Source organism: Chiloscyllium punctatum, chromosome 19 (assembly GCF_047496795.1).
Source record: "Chiloscyllium punctatum isolate Juve2018m chromosome 19, sChiPun1.3, whole genome shotgun sequence".
Lineage (NCBI taxonomy): Eukaryota > Metazoa > Chordata > Chondrichthyes > Orectolobiformes > Hemiscylliidae > Chiloscyllium > Chiloscyllium punctatum.
Window position 1 is genome coordinate 77,294,846 of NC_092757.1, and position 25,322 is coordinate 77,320,167.

Consider the following 25,322-nt stretch of genomic DNA (forward strand, 5'->3'; position numbering starts at 1 on the left):
TGGAATTATGCTGCGAAGAGCTTGTGTTTGTTGCTCATTGTTAAAAATTAATTGGGTGTAATGGTTGTTGGACTCCAATTATCTAGATTTTCCATGAGAACAGGAAAGATGCCAACACACACTAGATTTTTAAAAAAACAGTTGGTAATGCGTGTCTGTCTTATTTTTCATTAAATAATGCACTGATCTTTTTGACGAAATGGTTGTTGATTCTCCAAGAACCTGTTAATATGTATTCTAATTCTATTTTCATCAATCTGGTTTGACTCCTGAGATTCTAAAGCACTTGACCTTTTCGTACGTACGTACTCTAGAACAGAATCTGTGAAAGAAGAATCATTTCATTTAGATATTTCTGCAAGTGCAAAACCACCAGAGTGCTTTTACGTAGTGTAAATTAAATTCTTTGTCTAATTTTTGTCTTAGTTAGATTTATTCATCTATGAATCATTATGGGCCCCATGGTCAGTTATAATTTTTGCTTTATGGTTTTTAATGAATAACTGTATGTTGAATATCCAAACCCTTCCTCCTTTTAGATGTGAATTTACAACCTCACTCAGATTGGCAATTGTTAATAATTCATTGGTTGTTACCAATATTGCTATTAATTGTACTTTCCTTCTTTGCCTATTCATTGGGAAGATCTACATTTAGTTCCTAACCCTAATTTCTTTGAAAAGGTGATAGTGAACCAGTACCTTCAATTCCAGTGATTCTTGTGGCATAGATGAATGCACAGGGAAGGAGTTCCAAAGTTTTGGAATATTAATCCTTTTTCTTCGCCAATTAATCCTTTTTCTTCCTGTTTGATGTAAAGTTGTTTTGAATGGTGTTGAAGCAACAGTGATGCAGTCAAGTGGAAAATATTTCAACACAGCCATCTCTCTCAAGCACTCCTCTTTCCCTCTGTAACTCATTTAAATTTCAGATGCCAGCCTAGTCTGTCCAACCTTTCCTCATAAGATAACCCACCCATTCTAGATACTCATTTCAAACCTTCTCTGAACTGCCTTCCATTGGCTGAGATTTCAAGAACAATATTTCATTCTCCTGATTTTGCAATAGTAGTTTTTATGTAGTGGATCTTTTTTTGACTGACTTGTTTTGATCATGCATTTGTACCTCCTTTCCTTACAATCATATTGGTTAGTTGCTTGATTATCAAAGGAAATAGCATTCTTTTTCATTATTCATTCTCTGTGACAGTGACCATGTTTATTTCAAGTTATTGACTATGTAAAAGAAATTAAACATATGAAAAGGCAGATCTTAATTCTTAGTGTCTAATTTATAGGAATATATTGATAAATTAGAGGGTACATTCAGACTAGAAAGGAAGTATCAAATTGAAGTTGCCTGAGAAGATGAAGGTTTTGCTGATTGAAGGATTGGCCTCGTTATAAAGCAAAGAAAACATAATATTACAATGTGCCGAGGCATGTACATGCAAGGCTCACAGTTGAAGATAACCATTTTATTCCATTTAGTTTTCTTTTCAAGGGAATTGCTTTATCATAGAATAAAGTTCTGCAGATCCCACTACTGTGTAATTGAATGGTTATTCCTGAAGTATTTTTGTGTGTGCTCGTGCTTCCAAGATTGTAAGGAAAGGAGGTACAAATGCCAGAAGGCCAGTAAAAGCATTACTGTTGAATTAAAAAGTTTACTTGTAGATGACATAAATTTAAAATGGTTTGCTACAAACAAAGTCATTTTTCCCTATTCTAGCATCTAATTTTATCATGTTTGGCTGCACTAATTGTTTGGTGGATATGATTTGCTTATGGTTTGATACTCGATAGTCTGGAACAGATATGAATTGTGAATGCTGTTCTATCCTGGGATTAGTAGGGCAACTGAAATACAAATTCAGAGCTGTCTAATGACCCATGTTTGAAATTCTCTGGCTATGTTAATACCATGACCCTAATCAATATTACAGGAATTAATATTTCAATGTTCTTCTCAAACAATCAGAAGTTTGTACGTAGCTTTGTTAAATCTATCATACCCAACTGGCTCGGTATCTTGTTGTGAATCATCTTCCAAGCCCATGACTTTACATCATCTTATCTGAATGGTCAGCTCTTCACATACGCCTTACAGTTTTACATTGAACTACAGCTTGCTCATCTTTCAAGCACTTTTTGCATTTAACACATCTATTCTCTCCTCAACTCTCCCAACCTACATTTTATTAACTCCCATCTCCTACCCTACTTTTAAAGCTCACTGAAGATATAGAATTATTAACTTGGGGGTGGGGGGGTTGGGGCGTGATGTTGGAAGGGTACGAATAGAAAAAGAATTGAACCCAAGTATAAAAATGGTACATTAAACTGAGTAAATCAGGAGCTGAAGTTTTTTTCTGTGATTATTCTGTCTGGACTGAACAGAGCCATTGAGTTGTTTGTTCATTAATGGCATCTTTATGTTAATGATTTGTTCGTGACAGCAAGGACCCTGTACCCGCACAGATGGGAAAGTTTTTCATTAAGATAGTATTTAAATTATTGCATGAATGCAAGGCAATTTCTACAAACTTTGTTTTTGGTTAAACTTTGAATCAGCCACTTGTTGCTCATGTTATTTAACCCATGTGCAATTTACTCCTGAAAGAGAAATGAGTGAGGAGAATACATTCTACATTTCTTGAAACATGTTCCGGTAGATATCATCTGTGTATATAGCCAAATGTGTACTAGAAAATAAGGTGCACAATGGGAAAGAAAGTGGTATGTACTTTCAAAGTGGATCGAAAACGATATTGTGCTTTTGCATGCAAGCACTCTTGTTTGCAATTAAAGTGGAGTTGTATCAGTTTTTAAAAGAACTGGATCTGAAGTACTCTACAATGTTACTCAACATTCCCAAAAAATAATTAAATTACATTAGAATTGATGTGCTAAATTTTTAGGGTAGTCAGGAAAGGTAAATAATTTGGCTGACTATATTTTTAATGGATTGTAGTTTGCCTTATGGAGGCATACAAAAGGCAAGTTTTTGGGTATATCTTTTATTCACACCGCTAATCAACTTTGGTTTACTAACTAGCTGGTATATTGAATCCAATTTGCATCCAGTCAAATTATTTAGCTAAACTAAACTTAAATAGTGTTATTTAAGATCTTGTCAATTGTTATTTGGTGGTAGTGTACACTTATTCATTATTAGTATACTTTTGATGCCTCATAGAATTTGGATTGCTGTGCAACCCATTAAGTAGTAAGTGGTAACCAAAGTCCATCTGTCTGAACCCTACATGGATTTGCTAAGACCAAAATGAAGAGAGTGGCCAACCAGCTATCTAAAAATCTGTGTGTCAGTGCATTTTTAAAAAGTCAATCGAAATGAGATTGGAAAAGTACATATATTAACTAAAAATTACTCAGGTTTTTTAAATATCAAATAGTTTAACAAAGTTAAACTGAGGATTGGTGAACTTGGAGAAGACCAGATATAAAATGGCAGGTGAAGGCTTTGAGGAGGCTTGAAGGAAGGGAGAAAAGTAACAATGTAGAAAAAAGATTTGTCTTTCTGACTTTTGAGACCAGGAACAGAAGAAAATATGTAATCTAATATCTCCAGAATAGTGATGATGGGTCATGACATGTGCTTGCAAAAGTTTTCCAAATAAACTGGAGAGAGATCTTGGATGGATTTTGAAAACTTGTGTGAAGATTTTTGAAATCTATTCACTATAAGAGTCCATCAGACGTGGACAAGGATCATGTCATATTGTAGAATTTCATGCAGTGAAACCATGAGCAGCTGAATTTTTTGGAGGTGGTGAATTTGAAGAGGAAAATATTTGAGAAATCTCACCTTCATGGTGAAAGTGTGGATAAGAACTTTTGTACCAGACTGGAGGAGGGAGGGATTGAAGAAGGTGGTTTTTGCAATGCTGGGTGTGGAATCTTGGCTCGTATATAATTAGAATGCAATACCTTTGTAACCTCTGATTTAGAGTCAGCGATGTACAGCACAGAAACAGACCTTTCTGTCCAACCCATCCATACCAACCAGATATCTTAATCTAGTCTCACCTGCCAGCACCTGGCCCATTTTCCTCCAAACCCTACCTATTCATATACACATCCAGATGTCTTTTAAATGTTGCAATTGTACTAGCCTCTACCACCACCTCTGCAGCTCATTCCATACATGTTACCACCCTCTGAATGAAAAAGTTGCCCCTTTCATCTCTTTTACATCTTTCCCATCTCACCTTAAACCTATTCCCTTTTTAATAGCATTGGACGTCATAGATGGCTTCCAGTTTTCCAATTTTACAGATAATCAACTAGTACACCTGAAACCAATCAATATCCATATGTTGGAAGAATTAAGTTGGATGTAAGCATATATGCAAGCTTGAAAATCTGTAAGTTGAGTTAGCTTATTGGATGTTCCACCAAACGTGGCTCAGTGGTTAGCACTGCTGCCTCACAGCGCCAGGGACGCAGATTCGATTCCAACCTTGGGTGACTGTCTGTGTGGAGTTTGCACATTCTCCCCGGGTCTGCGTGGGTTTCCTCCGGGTGCTCCGGTTTCTTCCCACAGTCCAAAGATGTGCAGGCTAGGTGAATTGGCCATGCTAAATTGCCCGTAGTGTTAGATGGACTAGTCAGGGGTAAATGTAGGGGAATGGGTCTGGGTGGGTTTCTCTTCAGAGAGTCGGTGTGGACTGGTTGGGCTGAAGGGCCTGTTCCCACACTGTAGGGAATCTAATCTAAATTCATGAAGGCTTATTAAAAACTGTGTCGTTATCAAAATATAAGAGTAAGGATTAAAAAGGAGCAGCTTGTACTGTGATGAACAAGAAGTAATTTATTGCAATGTTATAGAACTCTAGTCAGAGAAAAAGGTAGTTGAGGAAAGAAATCGCCCATCTGTTCTGCCTTTGGAACCTGTCTTGTTCACTCACTTCAGTTTACTGATTATTTGTATTTTGTTAAAAAAAGGTTTCTAACTTTTTGAATTTATTGGAAAGGATTTATGGAATAATTAATCGTGAAAATGAATTGAAAATTGCTTTCAGTGACCTTTATCCTGTTAGTTTGAAATTTCTGATAGAAATGTGTTTCAGATCCTGTTTAAAAAAAATCTAGCCACTGATTTGAGGGTTGTTGTAGAGTATTGATCTTTTAAGCTGCCCTTGTATATTAGTGGCATGATAAATTACAGCCCTTCTGCAGCAGAAAATAAATTAGTCTGTACACAGTACTGAATTTGTGTCTTGGAAAATATTCATGAATTTGGCTTAAACAGGATTGCTGTTTACTTTGTGTTCTTAGTTTCTTTGAACAATGAATGCATATGAAAATAATAAAGAAATTATAGCATTAAGGGTCTAAAATCTTATCTGAGGAAAGATATAATGGCAATGGAGAAAGAAACCTTCTGAGTTAGATTGATCCCAAGAATAGAGAAATTTTTTATATAAGGGCAGGTTGAGGATATTGGGCGTATCTGCATTGAAGTTGAGAGGTGACCTAATTAAAACATGTGATTCTTAGGGGACTTAACAGGGTGGACATAGAGAGGTTGTTTCCCCTTAACAGTAAACATAGGAGCGGGGGCATTATTTCAGGATAAGGGGCCACTCTTATAAGGCACAGGAATTTCTTCTGTCTCAGGGTAGTGAATCTGTGGAATTCTTTACCCCAGAGAACTTTCAAGGTTGGGTCAATAATTTTATCCAAGACTGAGTGACAGAGTTTTAATCAATAAAGGCATCAGGAATATGGGAAAATGGAGTTGAGGATTATCAGAGCAGCCAAGATCTTATTGCATGGTGGAGCAGATTCGATAGGCGAATCGTCTAATTCTACTCTGACATCTTATGGTCTTAAAACAGTACCTGTTTGAAGTTGAGCACTTTAGCGAGATGAGGCCTTCCTCAATATTCCTCCCCTATCCAGAAGGCATCAAACCCTTGGTACTTGGTAGCACCAGTTGTCCTACCTTAATTAAACAAGTAATTGGTAAACACATTTGAACTTCAACAGGAAATGAAACCTATTTTAAGAGTAGAAGTAGACGGAAGGCCTCTCAAGCCTACTCCAAGGTTATAGCTGATTTTGTGTCTTACCTGTCCAGATCCCTCAATGTCTCAAGAACCAAAACTCAATCTATCTCTGTCTTAAATATACTTAATCCTGGCGAATTCATAGGCTTCTGATTAAGAGAATTCCAAAGCTTCCAACCTTTGAATTAAAAAAAATGCTGCTCAGTTGTAAATCGTCAGCCCCTTACTCTGAAACTCTGCTCAGTGTTTTTTGTCATTGTTCTTTCAAGCCCCTTCAGAATATCCTATGTTTCGATGAAGTTGCCTCATTGTTCTGAACTCCACAGATTGTAGAATGAATTTTCCTGATCATTGATTCCCAAAGGGTTCATCCTATCAAGTCAGAAAGGATTTACAAAGATGTTGTCTGGGTTGGAGGATTTTAGTCATAGGGAGAGATTGAATAGGCTGGGGTTATTTTCCCTGGGGCATTGGAGGCTGAGGGGTGACCTTGTAAAGGTTTATAGAATTGTGAGGGGCATGGGTGGTGTAAATAGGCAAAGTCTTTCTTTTCCCTGGGGTGTGGAGTCCAGGACTAGAGGGCATAGAATTAGGATGAGAGGGGAAAGATATAAAAGAGACCCAAGGGGCAACTTTTTCACGCAGAGGGTGGTGTGTGTATGGAATGAGCTGCCATAGGAAGTAGTGGAGATGAGTACAAGTGGAACATTTAAAAGGCATCTGGATGGATATAGGAATAGGAAGGATTTGGAGGGATATGGACTGGGTGCTGGCAGGTGGGACTAGATTGGGTTGGGATATCTGGTCGGCATGGACGAGTTGGACCAAAGGGTCTGTTTTTATGCTGTACATCTCTATGACTCTAGGTGAATCTGTTGCTGTACCATCTTCAAGTACAAGTATATCCTTCTTTCAATATGGTACCAAGCTGGTTATGGTACCCTTGGTGAGGCCTCACCAAAGCCCAATATGATGGTAATGCAGGGAAAAGCGTAGCCCCATCCCAACTTCAGCTGATGTCCATGGCTGCATGCTCTTATTGGTCTGGAAATGAGAACTGAAACTGTATCCATTCTTCTCTTTTCTCCCTTCCCCTGCTCGCCCTCCATTTGTCACAAACTGTGTATAAAATCAATTATTGTATGTATTTTGTGTGTGTGTATGAATGAATGTTTAGTAATTGTTTTAAAAGTACATTAAATAGCCCAACAAATTGCTATAAACGTGTCTGGACTTAGGAGTAACCTTCCAGAAATATCTCTGGTGTTAACCAGATAATCAGTATCTCATGTACATCCTGATGGGACTAGAATGCTAGTTATTCTATTCCAAGCTGTCAAAGAGATGAGATGTCTTTGATATAAAAATAGCCTTGCATAATAAAAAATGCAAATTTTCTCTATCCTGTATGTTATGTTTATGACTTTACACTTAACCTCTGAGATGGACCATAAACAGTTGGCTATTTAAAATGGAAGCTATTGCTTGATATTATTCTTACTCCCCTTCTCCTCCTTTCTTCTTCTCTACTATCCTCCCCACCAAAAAAGGTGGGCCAAATGACTTCCACAGTGCTGAACCCTAATTGTCTTTTAACCATTCAAGTTTGAAAAAGCGGCCCGTTAAGGAATCAGTACTGACCCATAAAACATCATCTGACAGTATAAGAATCCCTAACTCTGGGCTACAAACAAACCGTGCATTTACGTGCTTGGCAAATACTCAACTTTTTTTAGTCAAAGCAGAAGTGCGTTTCAGCAGTGTTCCTCAGACACCCTTTGAAGGAAATTTTAAAGAGAAGAAATTGTCCAACCAAAAAATGGGGCGTGAGATGGCTTTGGCAAATAGAATTAAGGTGGATTCTAAGAGATTCTTTAAGTACATTTGGGACAAAAGAGTAACCAAGGAGAAGATAGGGCCCCTTTAAAGATCAATTGGCCTTCTATTTGTGGAGCCGCAGGAGATATGTCAGATAATAAATGAATATTTTGCACCGTGTTTACTGTGGAGAAGGACATGGAAGCTAGGGAACTTGGCAAAATAAATAGAGATGTTTTAAAAAGAATTTCTTTTATAAAAGAGGTGGTACTGGAGTCTTAAAACACTTAAAGAGCAACGAAGAACACTACATTGCAGGAACAGGCCCTTCAGTCCTCCAAGCCTGCACCAATCCATACCCTCTATTTAAATATGCCTATTTTCTAAGGATCTATATCCCTTGGCACCCTGCCCATTCATGTACCTGTATACATCTTAAATAACACTATTGTTTCCGTCCCTACCACCTCTGCTGGCAACATATTCCAGGCATCCACCACTCTCTGCATGAATAAATTTGCATGTATATCTCCCCTAAACCTTTTTCCAATCTCTCTTTGAACTCGTGACCCCTAGTAATTGAGTCCTTCATTCTGGTGAAAGAGTTTCTTGCTATCCAACGTGTCTACACTTCTCATGATATGGTAGGCCTCAATCAGGTCCCCCCTCAACCACTCCTTTCTAATGAAAATAATTGTAATCTACCCAACCTCTCCTCATAGCTAGCACCCTCCATACCAGTCAACATCCTGGTGAACTTCGTCTGCACAGTCTCCAAAGCATCCACATCCTTTTGGTAATGTGACTAGAACTGTACGCTGTATTCCAAATGTGGCCAAACCAAAGTATTATACGACTGTAACATGACTTGTAAACTCTTGTATTCAATACCTTGTTTGATGAAGGAAAGCATGCCAAATGCCTCCTTGACTGCTCTACTGACCTGCGTTGCCACCTTCAGGGAAAAATGGACTAAAGGTAGAAAAATCCCTAGGACCTAATCAGGTGTTTCCTGAACTTTGTGGGAAGCTAGAGAAGAGATTGCTGGGCCCCTTGCTGAGATACTTGTATCATTGACAGCCATGTGTGAGATACTGGAAGACTGGAGGTTGGTTAATAATGTGCCATTATTTAAGAAAGGTGGTAAGGAAAAGCCAGGAAACTATAGACTGGTAAGCCTTGTAATTAATGGTGTGCAAGTCATTGGAGGGGATTTTGAAGGGCAGGATTTAGCTGAATTTGGAAAAGCAAGGATTGATTAGGGACAGTCAACATGATTTTTTTTTGTGTGGGAAATTATACCTCACTAACTTGATTGAGTTTTTTTGAAGAAGTAACGAAGATGATTGAAGGCAGAGTCATAGATATGGTCTATATGGGCTTTAGCAAAGCATTCATCAAGGTTCTACATGGTAGACTAGTTAGTAAGGTTAGATAACAGGAGATGCATGGGTGCTAACCAATTGGACGCAATTGGCTTGAAGGTAGGAAACAGAAGGTGGTGGTGGGAGGTTGCTTTTCGGACTGGATGCCTGTAATAAGTGGTGTGCCACAAGGAATAGTGTTAGGTCCACTTCTTTTTGTCATTTATATAATTGATTTTGGTGTGAATTGAGGGGGTATGTTTGGTAAGTTTGCAGATGACACCAAAATAGCTGGTATAGGGATCAGTGAAGAAGATTCCATTCAGAGTATAACGGGACCTTGATCAGATGGGCCAATGGGCCGAGGAGTGGCAGATAGAGTTTAATTTTAGATGAACGTGATTGTTGCATTTTGGTTAGGCAAACCAGGGCAGGACGTTTACAATTAATGGTAGGCCCCTGGAGTGTTGTTGAACAAAGACACCGAGGTTCCTTGAAAGTGGAGTTGCAGGTAGACAGGGTGGTAAAGAAGACATTTGACACACTTGCCTTCATTAGTCAGAACATTTAAGATTAGGAGTTGGGATATCATGTTGTGGCTGTAAAGGATATTGGTAGGCCACTTCTAGAATACTGCATACAATTCTGGTTGCCCTTCTGTAAGAAGGATGTTGTTAAACATGAGAGGGTGAAGAAAGGTTTAGCAAGAATGTTGCCAGGATTGGAGTGTTTGACTTGTAGGAGGAGGCTGAATAGGTTGGAGCTGTTTTTTTCCCAGAGCGGAGCTTGAGGAGTGACCTTATAGAAGTTATAAAATCATGAGGGGCATGGATAGGGTGGATAGCTAAGATCTCTTCCAAGGACGGGGGAGTCCAAAACTAAAGGGCCTGGGTTTAAGGTGAGAAGGGAAAGAAGAGTAACATTTTCTCAGTGGGTGGTACATGTATGGAATGAGCTGTCAGGGGAAGTGATGGAGGCAGGTACAATTGCATTTTAAAGACACCTGGATGGGGAGATGAAAAGGAAGGATTTGGAGGGAGATCAGCCAAATGTTGTGGTTCTGTTCGCCGAGCTGGGAATTTGTGTTGCAGACGTTTCGTCCCTTGTCTAGGTGACATCCTCAGTGCTTGGGAGCCTCCTGTGAAGCGCTTCTGTGATGTTTCCTCTGGCATTTATAGTGGTTTGTCTCTGCCGCTTCCGGTTGTCAGTTCCAGCTGTCCGCTGCAGTGGCCGGTATATTGGGTCCAGGTCGATGTGTTTGTTGATAGAGTCTGTGGATGAGTGCCATGCCTCTAGAAATTCCCTGGCTGTTCTCTGTTTGGCTTGTCCTATAATAATAGTGTTGTCCCAGTCGAATTCATTTTGCTTGTCATCTGCGTGTGTGGCTACTAAGAATAGCTGGTCGTGTTGTTTCGTGGCTAGTTGGTGTTCATGGATCTGGATCGTTAGCTGTCTTCCTGTTTGTCCTATGTAGTGTTTTGTGCAGTCCTTGCATTGGATTTTGTACACTGTTGGTTTTGCTCATGCTGGGTATCTGGTCCTTTGTCCTGGTGAGTTGTTGTCTGAGAGTGGCTGTTGGTTTATGTGCTGTTGTGTGCTAAATGCTGGCAAATGAATCTAGGTCAGATTATGATGTCTCTTGTCACAGATGAGTTGGGCTGAAGGGTCTGTATCTCTAGTGTATGATTCTATGTCTAGCCAATTGGCTAACTGTTCAGCTATCTCACAAAGGAATCTGAGACTATTGATTCTCGCTATGCTTTTGGACTCCATCTTTTAAAAACAAGTATATTGATAGATGAGTATCCCACAGTTATTTTGTACTTAAGTTACTGCTGATTGAATCAAACATGATCAAGATTATTAAATGCCTCCCACTACCTTGCTGTCTTGCAAAGCATTATCCTCCTCCACCCAAGAATGAAATGAAATAAATTGAGCTTCTGATTGCACTTCACAAGTGTGTTGTGGTCCTTACAATGAACAGAGCCCACAAACCAAGGGACCAGGAAAATACACCAGAACTGTTTAACATGGTGGATAAAATTGAGTTACAGTTTGCTGACAAGTAGGTGGTGAGGTTAATGAAAGATTTGTTTTAAACTGGCAATTTTTTTTAACAGAACTTAAGCTCTGATGTGTGGATTGGATCCAATGACATGAGCTAGCAATTTGACTACATGGCAGGAAAATCCATGCAGAGTGCAAATATTAGCAGCAACTAGAAATAAACCCATTGGAAGCCAAAAGGGAGAAATTGTATAGTCAAAATTATTTTTAAAACAAAGTAAATGATCGCTACAAAATGTCCTACTCTCCTATGCAAATGATCAGAAAATAAAATGCTGACTCAGAGGTTTATAGAAGAGGCTAATTGCTGAAATGTTATCTGCTGTGAGCTCAGTCTATTTAAAGGCGTAGAGTTGCAAATAGACTGGGTGGTGAAGAAGGCATTTGACATGCAGAATAAAACTGAATGAATGAAATTCTTAGGTTGGCTCAGCACCTAAGACCATCCACAATCAGGAGGGTTGCTTATGAGTTAGAACCAAAAGCCAATCAGTAATATCACCCGCCCAGGGCAGGAAAAGCTCAACATTCATCTGGACTTTTAAGGGGAGGGGAACAGGAGACGGCAAGGGCTTTTCAACTCCAACAATTAGAAATAGAGTGGCAGGCTAAGAAAGAACTTAGATGAAAGCTGCTAGGACGAACTACCCTCCATCCAGCACATGTCCATACCACTGTTCTTGTGTTAGAGTTGAGTTCTAATTCAGCATAGATTATCAGCATGTTGCATTCAATGGCCTCCTTCAGTGTCATTTCATGATCCAGATCACCTGTTTTTCTCTGGTGGGAACTTGTTGGGTTTTTAAGATAATTTATTCTTCCGGTTGCACGTAATGTATTGAAGATATTTTTGATTCAACATAATTCAAGTGACCTCTTATATTTTGAAAGGATAACACTAGCTGTATTAGAGAGTCTAATTTCTTGTATTAATCTGCTAGTTTGTTTGGTTTCCCGCTCTCTTCCTCAGTGAATCCTTTCCCAAAAAGAGAACTTTTCTTCAGGGAGAAAGGGAGATTGGAGTGCAAATGATTTGAGCAGACTGTTTGTTTGCTGGGACTAAAGATTTTGGTTCATGATGGATAAGTAGTGACATTATTTTCTTTCCAAACTTTGTGGTGCTTTATGTAGAGATTGGCTAAGAGCCAATACAGTTCTTTACTGTGAAGCTTCTGAATCTGTGTTTGTGACTGAAATCAGCATTCTCTCATTTGTCATTCTTTTCCCTGTTTTTGTATCTCTCTGAATTTCCTATGTGTAGCATTCCTGACTTTGATCTATTTAGCTCTGTTCCTATACCTTTGCCATTGCTGCTCTATAACTTCTTGTTGGGAACGTATGCAGGGTGGCTTAACCGGTTAGGGCAAGTTGTTCTTAATGTGCTGTGTGTTGACATCATTTGTAGATGACAGTTCTTTGCCTTCATTCTGATCCAGCAATTGACATAATGGGCTTTCTGTGCCCAATCACTTCTAAGGCTTTGAGTGCTGTCGATCATTAGACAAAAGTACTTCAGTCAACAAGGTCATGGATAATCTTGCCATAAAGATATAATCCTTACATTTAGAGATGGTTTTTAAATAGTCATCTTTGTCTTGCCTTATTTTAGATGGTGCAGACCTTAGCAAGTAATGGAGCCAACTCCATCTGGGAACACTCATTACTTGATCCAGCCCAAGTGCAAAGTGGACGACGTAAACCAAACCCTCAGGATAAAGTGCAGTGAGTTCCATTCAGCTTAAAAGTACAAGGCTGCTGTATAGGAATTACATGTACACTGACAATTGTCTTGTCTGCAAAAACTTTTTTTGACTTTTCTCATCCAGGTACAGTCCTTTAGTAGTCAAGACTTGTTTTGAAAGATTATTGACCAGATGAGTCTAGTCAGCAACTTATTGTTATATGAAGATTCCAAGATGTGTGCAATTTACACACAAGTTTCATTGTGTTAGGCCTCAGACCTCATTATGTAAACTTCATTCATAGGAATTTCACATTGTTGTTTTAGAATTCCAGTTGATAGATGAATAAGATTAATTCTTGAGTCATAGAGTCTGAGAGATGTCCAGGAAACAGACCCTTTAGTCCAGCCTATCCATGCCAATCAAAAATTCTAACCTAATCTAGTCCCACCTGCCAGCACTTGGCCCAAATCCCTCCAAACCCTTCCTATACATATACCCATCCAAATGCCTTTTAAATGTTGCAATTGTACCAGCCTCCACCACTTCCTCTGGTAGCTCATTCCATACACTCACCAATCTCTGCGTGAAAAAGTTGCCCCTTAGGTCTGTTTTTTTATATCTTTCCCCTGTCACCCTAAACCTATGCCCTCTAGTTCTGGACTCCCCCCACCCCGGGAAGAGACTGTCTATTTATCCTATCCATGCCCCTCATAATTTTATAAACCTCTGAGGTCACCCCTCAGTCTTCAATGCTCCAGGGAAAACAGCCCCAGCCTATTCAGCCTGCCTCTACAGCTGAAATCCTCCAACCCTGCCAGCATCCTTGTGAATCCTTTCTGAACCCTTTCAGGTTTCACAACATCCTTCTGATGGGATAGAGACCAGAATTGCACACAACATTCCAAAAGTGGCTTAACCAATGTCCTGTACAGCCGCAACATGAGCTCCCAATTCCTATACTCAATGCACTGACCAGTAAAGGAAAGCATACCAAACTCCACCATCACCAACCTATCTACCTGAGACTCCACTTTCAAAGAGCTATGAACCTGCACTTCAAGCTGTCTTTGTTCAACAACACTCCCCACTTACCATACAAGTCCTACCCTGATTTGCTTTTCCAAAATGCAACATCTCAAATTATCTAAATTTATCTGCCACTCCTCTGTCCATTGGCCCATCTGATCAAGAACCTGTTGTAACCTGAGGTAACCCTCTTCACTGTCCACTGCACCTGCAATTTTGATGTTATTTGCAGATATGCTAACTGTACCTTCTTTGTTCACATCCGAATCATTATATAAATGACAAAAAGTCGCAGACCCAGCACCGATCATTGTGGCACACCACTGGTCACAGGCCTCCTGCCTGAAAGGCAACCCTCCATCACCACCCTCTGTCCTTTGAGCCAGTTCTGTATCCAAATGGCTCGTTCTCCCTGTATTTCATGATATCTAACCTTGCTAACCAGGCTCTCATGGGGAACCTTGTCACACAGCTTCCTGAAGTCCATATGGATCACATCTACCGCTCTGTCCTCATCAATCCTCTTCGCTATTTCTTCAAAAAACTCAATGAAATTTGTAAGACATGATTTCCCACACACAAAGCCATGTTGACTATCCCTAAGCAGTCTTTGTTTTTCTAAATACATATTCATACTGTCCCTCAGGGTTCCCTTCAACAACTTGGCCATCACCGATGTCAGGCTCAGTGGTTTATAGTTACCTGGATTTCTCTTACTACCTTTTTAAGTAGTGGCACCATGTTAGCCTCTAATCTTCCAGCACCTCACCTGTGACCACCGATGATACAAATATCTCAGCAAGGAATCCAGCAATCACTTCCCTACCTTCCTACAGTGTTCTAGGGTACACCTGATTTATCCACCTTTATGCGTTTTAAGACATTTAGCACCATCACCTCTCTAATATGGGCATTTTTCCAGATGTCGCTAACTATTTACCCCACATTCCATGTTTTCTATGTCCTTTTCCATAGTAAACATTGATGCAAAATCCTTGCTCAGTATCTCCACCATCTTCTACGGTTTCACATATAGGCTACCCTGCTGATCTTTGAGGGGCTCTATTCCCTCCCTAGTTATCCTTTTGTCCTTAATGTATTTTTAGAATTCCTTTTGAATTCTCTTTAACCCTATTTGCCAAAACTATCTCATGCCCACTTTTTGCCCTCTTATTCTTAACCAAAACCTCAACTTCTGTAGTCATCTGGCATTCCTTATACCTAATCAGCTTTGCCTTTCACCCTGACAGGAATATACTGTCTTTGGCTTTGCGTTATCTCATTTTTGAGGGCTTCCCATTTTCCAGCTGTCCCTTTGTCTGCAAATATCTGCCCCCAATTAACTTGTGAAAGATAGTGCCTAATAGTGTTAAAATTGGCCTTCCTCCTATTTAGAACTTCACCATTTAGATCCGGTCTGTCCTTTTCCGTCACTATTTTAAAATGCTGATGATCTTTTCCCATTGCTCTTGAAATAGAAATTGGCAGAGTGTATAGTTATCAATGTGGTAGCGATTAGCCTGACATTGGCAATTTCACGTGGTTAATTACATAGATTTAATGCGATTGCAATTATTGCATCATTATGATATGCCTTTTTTTTTTGAAAAATAAATCTGCAGCCCCACCAAGGCAGAGTTCATACGAGCCAAGTATCAGATGTTGGCATTTGTCCACAAATTGCCTTGTCGTGATGATGACGGTGTTACCACAAAGGACCTGAGTAAGGTGAGATATCTTGGTCAAATTATACTTGCAGATGTAATAGTCCTGTGATTACAAATTAAATCTATTTTCATGATTTTGCTAAATTTGTATATTAGAAGAGATTGGTAGTTGGATATTGTCAGTTAAGCTAAGGCATTATTTAAAATCCCTTCGCGTGGGGGAAGCAGGAACCTGCCATCCTTATGATATGTAACTCCAGACCCACAGCAATGTAGTTTATTTTTAAACTGCCCCCAAGGCAATGAGTGAAGAGCAATAAATGTTGGTCGTGCCAGTGGCGTACACATTCTATGAACTTCCTGAATTAAAAAGAAACCTCCATTTTGTTTCTTTTAAATCTTCTTTGATGCAAATCTTTTTTTTGGTCGAAATGTTTGAGCATTGAATATGAATAACTTGATAATTTTTGTGTGAGCAGTAGTCACCATAAATAATAAAATCTCATTTCAACACTAATCAATTTTATTATTTAAGTGGTTGCTAGTTTTATCTAAAGCACTAGTTGATCATCTGAGATTCCATGCAGAAAAAAATTCATTAAGACTTTGGTACAACAGGCTGTCGTGATTTTAATGCAGTCTGTGTAAAAATTTAAAATTCTAACTTTGTACAACATTTCCCCAAATAGACACAGTTACTTTTTTGTATCCTGTACCCAGTGTTTGCCATTTAATCAGCAATCAATTATGGTATATTTTCTCTATTTCCTTTTACAGTGTCATTTTACAAACTTCACTCTTTTTCTGAGGGCCTTTTTAACTCCAGTTTAAAAGTGAGTGGTTGCATAGTCACAGTACACTTTTTTTACATCACTGCTTTGCCACAAATGGATTAATGTCATTTGCCATCTGATGATTTAACTCTGCTTCAGCTTTTCAGAGTCAAGTGAAATGACTAAGATTTTTGATTAACATTTTGACACCTTGCCATTTTAAAGCAAATATAAAGTCAGCTGCATTTATCCTCTACAAGGAAGGTTTAAAAAAAAAATTAGCTTCTGAATGTTGTTCTGTATCCCATCTGTGTTCTTAACTGTGATTGAATAACTTACCATTGACCTTACGAAGAATGATCTCTTGAGTAAAGCTTTGGAGAATTGCTAGCACTCTAGAATTATACTTCTAGACACAGTGACTAATGAGATATTAAAAGGGCTAAAGAATCTTTTGTTTCAAGTTATAGTATCTAGTTACTGTGTCTTATTATCCAGTGGCATACAGACAAAACATGTCATCATGATGCATATGCTGTTGCCATGCAATTATTGGAATGACTTAGTCTTTATCAGGACTCTGAGAAACTCAATAAAACGCTGATGGTCTTCTGATCATCTTTATGACCTTATAGTGCTTCAATTTCACATTCTTTGGAAGAAAACCTATCACAACATCAAAAATGCCAATGGAAACATTGCTGGCTTTTATCATGCCCTGGAGTATTATAAGAAAATACATTGTCATTGTGCACAAGCTAATGCGCATAAGCCTTGTCAAATACAATGATCCCATTAAATTGTCTTAATTCTGTATTGAGACAATCATAGAGTCATGGAGATGTACCGCACGGAAACAGACTCTTTGGTTCAACTTGTTCATGCCAATCAGATATCCCAACCCAAACTAGTGTCACCTGCCAGCACCCGGCTCATGTCCGTCCAAACCCTTCCTATTCATCTTTCCATCCTTCTAAATGCCTTTTCAATGTTGCAATTGTACTGGCCTCTACCACTTCCTCTGGCAGGTTGTTCCATACACGTACCACCCTCTGCATGAAAAGGTTGCCCCTTAGGTCGCTTTTATATCTTTCCCCTCTCACTCTAAATCTATGCCCTCTAGTTCTGAATTCCCCCATCCCAGGGAAAAGACTTTGTCTATTTATCCTATCCATGCCCCTCATGATTTTATAAACCTCTAAGGTCACCCTCAGCCTCCGACACTCCAAGAAAAGCAGTCCCAGCCTGTTCAGCCTCTCCCTATAGCTCAAATCCTCCAACGCTGGGAACAATCTTGTAAATCTTTTCTGAACCCTTTCAGGTTTCACAACATCTTTCCGATAGGAAGGAGACCAGATTGCATGTGATGTTCCAACAGTGGCCTAACCAATGTCCTGTACAGCTGCAACATGACCTCTCAACTCCTGTACTCAATGCTCTGACTAATAAAGTATACCAAATGCCTCCTTCACTATCCTATCTACCTGTGACTCACTTCAAGGAACTATGATCCTGCAGTTCAAGGTGTCTTTGTTCAGCAACACTCCCCACTTACCATTAAGTGTACGAGTCCTGCTAAGATTTGTCTTTCCAAAATGCAGCACCTCACATTTATCTAAATTAAACACAATCTGCCACTTCTCAGTCCATTGGCCCATCTGGTCCAGATCCTGTTGTAATCTGAGGTAACTTCCTTCGCTGCCCACTACACCTCCAATTTTGGTGTCATCTGCAAACTTACTAACTGGACCACTTATGCTCACAACCAAATCATTTATATAAATGATGAAAAGCAGTGGACCCAGCACCGATCCTTGTGGCACTCCACTGGTCACAGGCCTCCGTCTGAAAAACAGCCCTCTACCACCACCCTCTGTCTTCTACCTGTATCCAAATGGCTAGTTCTCCCTGTATTCCATGAGATCTAACCTTGCTAACCAGTTTCCCATGGGGAACCATGTCGAATGCCTTACTGAAGTCCATTTAAATCACATCTTACTCTGTCCTCATCAATCCTCTTGGTTACTTCTGCAAAAAGCTCAATCAAGTTCATGAGATATGATTTTCCACGCACAAAGCCATGTTGACTATCCCTAGTTAGTCCTTGCCTTTCCAAATACATCTACTTCCTGTCCCTCAGGACAACATGTCCACTACTGATGTCCGGCTCACTGGTCTATAGTTCCCTGGCTTGTCCTTACCACCCTTCTGAAACAGTGGCACCACATTTGCCAACCTCCAGTCTTCAGGCACCTCGCCTGTGACTATCGATGATCCAAATATCTCAGCAAGAGGCCCAGCAATCACTTCTCTAGCTTCCCACAGAGTTCTAGGGTACACCTGATCAGGTCCTGGGGATTTATCCACTTTTATGCTTTTCAAGGCATCCAGCGCTTCCTCCTCTTTAATGGGGAAATTTTTCAAGATGTCAACATCTATTTCCCTACATTCTATATCTTTCATATCCTTTTCCACAATAAACACTGATGCGAAGTACTCCTTTTCGTATCTCCCCCATTTTCTGTGGCTCCACACAAAGGCCGCCTTGTTGATCTTTGAGGGGCCCTATTCTCTCCCTAGTTACCCTTTTGTCCTTAATGTATTTGTAAAAATCCTTTCAATCCTCCTTAAGCTATCTCATGTCCCTTTTTTGCCCTCCTGATTTCCATCTTAAGTATACTCCTACTGCCTTTATACTCTTCTAAGGATTCAAGCGATTATCCTGTCTGTACTTGACATGTATGCTTCCTTCTTTGTCTTAACCAAACTCTCAACTTCTTTCGTCATCCAGCATTCCCTATACATACCAGCCTTTCCTTTCACCCTAACAGGAATATACTGTCTTTGCATTCTCGTTATCTCATTTCTAAAGGCTTTCCATTTTTCAGCCGTCCCTCTACCTGCGAACACCCGTTTTTGAAAGTTGTTGCCTAATACTGTCAAAATTGACCTTTCTCCGATGTAGAGCTTCAACTTTTAGATCTGGTCTATTTTTTTCTGTCACTATTTTAAAATAGAATTATAGTCGCTGGCACCAAAGTTCTCCCCTATTGACACCTCAGTCAACTGTCCTGCCTTATTTCCGAAGAGTAGGTCAAGTTTTGCACCTTCTCTAGTAGATACATCCACATACTGAATCAAAAAATGTTCTTGTACACACTGAACAAATTCCTCTCCATTTAAACCCTTAACACTATGGCAGTCCCAGTCTATGTTTGGAAAGTTAAAATCCCCTACCATAACCGACCCATTATTCTTACAGATAGCTGAGATCCCTTAACAAATTTGTTTCTCAATTTCCCCCTGACTGATAAGGTGATCATCCCTTTCTTATTTCTCAGTTCCACCCAACTAACTTCCCTGGATGTATTTCCAGGAATATCTTCCCTCAGCTATAATGCTATCCCTTACCAAAAACGCTACTCTCCCTCCTCTCTTGCCTCCCTTTCTGTCCTTCCTTGTACGTTTGTATTAAGCTGCCAGTCCTGTCCATCCTGAGCCATGTTTCTGTAATTGCTATGATATCCCCGTCCCATGTTTCTAACCATGTCCTGAGTTAATCTGCCTTCCCTGGTAGGCCCCTTGCATTGAAATAAATGCAGCTTAGTTGATCAGTCGTACCTTGTTCTCTACTTTATCCCTGCTTGCCCTGACTGTTTGACTTGCTTCTGTTCTCAACTGTACTAGTCCCTGATCTCTTTCCTCACTAACTCCCTGGGTCCCTCCATCCCCCCTTACTAGTTTAAATCCTCGTGAGCAGCTCTAGCAAATCTCCCCGCTAGGATATTAGTCACCTTGCAATTTAGGTGCAATCATCCTTCTTGTACAGGTCACTTCTACCCCAAAACCTCCTTCAATGATCCAAAAATATATGGGAGAAGGATTCAATTTAACCAGTTTGAGAGTCCTAGGAAAATAGGTTCATTTACTGAAACTTTTTGCTCATCTTCAAATAGTTACTGGAGATAAGAAGTTCAAAATGTATTTTTTTTTGTTTCATTGGTGAGGATAATCTCTTAACTCATGCTGATCCTAGTGAGTAAAATCTCTCAATTTCGTTTACAAATTGAATACATTATGGCACCTGAATTTTAAATTCTTTGGTTTTCAGTCCCTTGTGAATAGTAAGATTTTAGCGAAATGTTTGCACGTATGTGCATATATACATGTAGAAAATATGTATACATATTCCATCCTGGTGTGATTCATATTGATATTGAAATAATTTTCAAAGATGGCTAAGTTATGGTCTACAATATGGTACACAAAAAATAAAATTATAACTTCACATTTGAAAGTGAAAATAACTATCTGAGTACAATGTAAAGATGTTTTAGTCTTGTCATAATCTGACTAAAATATAAGTGTAAATGATTTTGTCAGAGAATTCTGAAAATACTGTTTGTTAAATCTATCTTTGCAAGAAAACATTTAGTCTGCCCTGTATACTTCCCAATACCTAAGATAAGGATCAGTTCAGTGCAAAAATCAGTCATGGAAATCCACATTTAACATTCTTCAATAAAGCCCTGTCATTAATTCTCCTCTTAAGAAAAAGTTGACTTTTTTCAATTTTTATATAATTGAGTGGATTTTGTACTTGGTGTGTTTAACCATCTATGTTAACGAGCAGAGCAGCATATTATTTCTTATCGTACGTAACTCTCTCTGGGTACACACCAGATATACCTTAAGATTTTCAACTGTTATAGTTCAGGCAGATTATGCACACATGTATTCTATCCCAGTTGACCTTGATATGTTATTGAAAAATAAGTATCCCACTTCTCTGTCAAATTACATTTTCCCCACCTCAAAAGCACCGCTTACTGTAGCATTTTAGATTTTTATAGAGGCCTTGTGATCTCTGCTCCAGTGGCAAGTTAATTGTCAATAAAGACAAGATTGTATGCAGCCTGCGGATATGCACTTATACATGTAAGAAATACGTATGCATATTCCATCGTGGTGTAGCTCATGACAGTAAGGAAATAATTCTCTAAAAGGTGGATAAACTGTGTTACCAGACATGGAACACAAGAAATGTAGTACTTTCTAAATAAAATAATATGGGACCTGTGCTGTTGGAAATTTGGAGCTGAAATTCCTCACATTAACGTCATGATGACTGAATGATAATCATCTCGATTTGGGATAGAATTGAAGTCTGAAACATTGATAAAGCTTGAAAGGTCATGGAGAACTAGGGCAGTTCACCATTGCCCAGCTGCATTATTCTTATCTTAATTAAAGAAAAGTCATCTGTGTCCGTTTGGCAATTAGATTTGGGGGAATGGATGAAATTGCAAGTGAGTCTTAACAAAATATTGAGAAACAGATCATGCATACAACTTGACTTCCAAAATGTATAAAAACATTTTCAATAAATTATATTACCAGAATTTTAGTTAATTTTTGCACTTTTTTCTTGTGACAGCAACTGCACTCCAGTGTGCGTACGGGGAATCTGGAGACATGTCTCCGGCTGCTGTCCCTGGGAGCACAGGCCAACTTCTTTCACCCGGTAAAGTTAATTATGGTGTATGTTTTCCATAATTCGTAACATTTCATAATCTACCTTAATTAAGTAGACCAGTCAAAACCAGAAAGAAAACCACTTTGCTGACCTTTCACTTTTTTAGATGATGACTAAATCTGCATTATGCTTTTGTATTTTGTTTCTACAATTTCTGTTATCACCTCCTCCAGTATCTGGATCTTAGAGGAGAAAGAACAGTAAAATTGACACAATACTTCCATGTAAGCAAGTTAAATTCTTATTTACCAAATCCTAAGTTAAATTTAGAAGATATCTTAAGATTTTCATATGTTATAGTTCACATAGATTATGCACACTATTTTATGCCAGTTGGACTTGACTGTTTTATTGAAAAATAAATTGTCAGTACACAATCATTTTAATCCCATAGTCTTTCAGTTTAACAATGTTACCATGTACAAAAGCTATGTAATTAGACAGCAGAAAACACTTTTGTTAATGATATTAATTTGAGCAAAAATTTGCAAGCTCACTGGCGCCATTATTATAGTAAATGAAAAATTGATGCATGTTCAGGGCTGCCGGATATACTTGAATCTTGACTCTTGAATCATAAGTCAGTTAGGGCTCAATTTAGGACACTGACCTCATCTGTTTTAAAGCATTGTACTCTCCCAGCTGTCTTTTTCTTGTCTGTCATGGAATTTGATGTACAAACAATTCATTTTCCAATGAATAGATTGGCAGTGTGACATCTATTTTGAAAATGAGAAGTGAGTGATTCACTTAACATTATATACTACGAAGTGTTTTAGAACAAATAAACCTAAGAGAACAGTCAAAGTGGATTACTTCATCTAATATATTCAAATTGGGACAGATTTTGTCATCTTTGTGCGTACAAGGATGTAACTCACCTAATTAAATTACCTTTATAAATGATTTTCAAATAAAATGTCTTAGTGTGTTGTAAAAACTGGACTATTCATTGTTCAGGTTAGAAAACACTCCCCCTCATTTCTTTCAATTTCTTTTTTCAAAAAATGCATTCCATTCCAGTTTATTGCATTTTTTTTAAAAAGACAATGAACGCTGATGGGTCGTTGAACCATCTGATCGCATCATAGCTAAATCTGGTACTATCCTTGGTGAATGTCCATAAATCAAACACTCTATCAGGGTTCCAAACTGAGATAAATAATAGCCAAAGCTGTCCAGAAAATGATGCAGCACAGAAGAAAGTTGTGTATCTCATCATCCCTGTATCTGTTCTTTGGAAGATTCTTCAGTAGCCCCTTTCCCATAGCTTTGCAAATTGTTTCCCTCCTGAGTATTCATCCAAGTTCCTTTTAAAATATTTTGTTCAGCCTGTTTCTGCTATCCTTCAGCTTTGTAATCCTCTGTTGCTTCACTCAACTTTTCTCAAAGAGACATTATTTCATTGGTCCTTTGGCTAAGACTAGTTAACACACAACGCTCTCCAGATTGGTTCTTCTGTTTTCCTGGTCTGTATTTACTTTGTGCCTCATCATACAGTGCATTTACCATTGAATCCATTGGGATTTTTACTTTTATTTGTGCAGATATATTTTTGAAGGAATTTTGTATGTATTGAGAGAACTGTTACTGTTGGTGACAGAAAACTTCTATTCAGCCACAACAATGTCTTAATTCAGGTCTCAGTAAAGCATCCCTTTGCTCAAATGTGAATATTTCCACCCTTGCAGAAATAACTAGGATAGCTGCTGCATGTCATTGATGATTTAGCACTTATTATTGCACATTATTAATTTTATCCTGAAGTCTTGGGAGCTATATTGAGAATGTTCAAACTCAATGACACTCAGCACTTGTGCAAGAAATGTATCACATTACTGTAATGAATGCTTCATTGAAGGATAGAGTGAAAACTGTTTTTGAACTCCCATGCCCATCAATGTTTTACCTTTGTGTGTTTATGAAACGTTGCTTTATAAATGGAGTCTGTAACTAAGCCTGTATACTTACAACTTACTGGGTTTTTTGAAAATATTTGTTTTCTATTCATCAGGAAAAAGGTACCACACCCTTGCACGTGGCTGCTAAAGCAGGACAAATACATCAGGCTGAACTTTTAGTTGTCTATGGTGCAGATCCTGGAGCACCTGATGTTAATGGCAGAAGTCCCATTGATTATGCCAGGTCAGTAGTGGGGTTGGGAGTAGGAGACCCTCAGTCACTTTGTACATTTTTGTTTCATTTCTGTTCCTGCTACAAATCAGTCTTCGGAGCACCTTGCCATAGCAAGCTGTAGTGGCAGAGTCCTTATGTATGTTTAAGGCTGAGATAGATTTTTGATCAGTCAGGGAATCGAGGGTTACAGGGAGAACGCAGGAAAGTGGAGTGAGGAATGTCAGGTCAGCCATGATCCTATTGAGTGGCATAGTAGGCTCAAGGGATCAAATGGTCTATTCCTGCTCCTATTTCTAACAGCCCTGTGCCTGGATTATTTGATAAAAATGCATATCTCTGCTATGGACATTTACTGTTGTGTGTATTTTGATATAAATGTGTTCAATGCTTTTACTTTAGAATTCACTGAATGAGGTGAAAGCATGATGATTTAAGCAGTCTACATAAATCTATTATGAAATGTCGATAGTTTTATTCCCCAAAGATATTGCCCTTGGTACATGCTCAGGAAATGGGATGTTGATTTGATGTGATAAAGTTATCCATTTCAGCAACACAAGCTTATCTGGAGAAGTAGTTCTATGTGACTTGAAAATTTTGCTGCTTATGAAAGAGAATGCAATGCCATCCTATTCATGATTCATACTAAATAAAGCCATCAGTGTTTTCAAAGTCAATGCAAAAGATCTTCAAGTACATGGAAAAAAACAAGTAGCAACAAGGAAGAATCCATTTTGTGCACTCATTGTAGGTTTTTCAGAATGCAAGTTTAATGTTTTGTCCAAAGGGATCTTGTGCAAATCACTTTAAAGGCATGGATTTACATAGAATGATTTAACATAGAAACAGACCATTCAATCCAATAGACCTAACTGGTTGTCATGCTCCATACAAGCCTCCTCTCTCACAGTTTCATTAAACCCAATCAGTAATCCAATTTCTCCCCATTAGATGCTTATCTGCCTTCCTCTTGAATGCCTAATTAAGATTATACATCTCAAATTTTTAATAAGTTGACTGTGCTAATACCCAAAACTGTAAATGAAAATGGTGTTATGGTTATTAAGGGGTTAGAGATGAGGAAGCAAATAAAGTTTCAATGAAGCCATTTTTCAAAGTTGTAATTCTCAATCCTTTTGGGGCACTAAGGTCGTAAGTTGGAGAGGGTAAAAAACTTTTCTTGGAAACATTATTGTAAAAGCATCTTAACCGT

General features: G+C 38.7%; 1 protein-coding gene across 8 annotated transcripts in view; it reads left to right on the forward strand.

The window, feature by feature from the left end:
- git1 (G protein-coupled receptor kinase interacting ArfGAP 1) overlaps positions 1 to 25,322 on the forward strand; it is a 220,828-nt gene that overhangs the window by 109,654 nt on the left and 85,852 nt on the right. For all 8 annotated transcript variants that reach the window (XM_072589745.1, XM_072589750.1, XM_072589746.1 and 5 more), the window contains exons 3-6: positions 12,896 to 13,008; positions 15,620 to 15,725; positions 21,875 to 21,961; positions 23,988 to 24,118. In XM_072589745.1, coding sequence (XP_072445846.1) covers positions 12,896 to 13,008; positions 15,620 to 15,725; positions 21,875 to 21,961; positions 23,988 to 24,118 — 437 coding nt within the window. The remainder of the gene's footprint in view (positions 1 to 12,895; positions 13,009 to 15,619; positions 15,726 to 21,874; positions 21,962 to 23,987; positions 24,119 to 25,322) is intronic.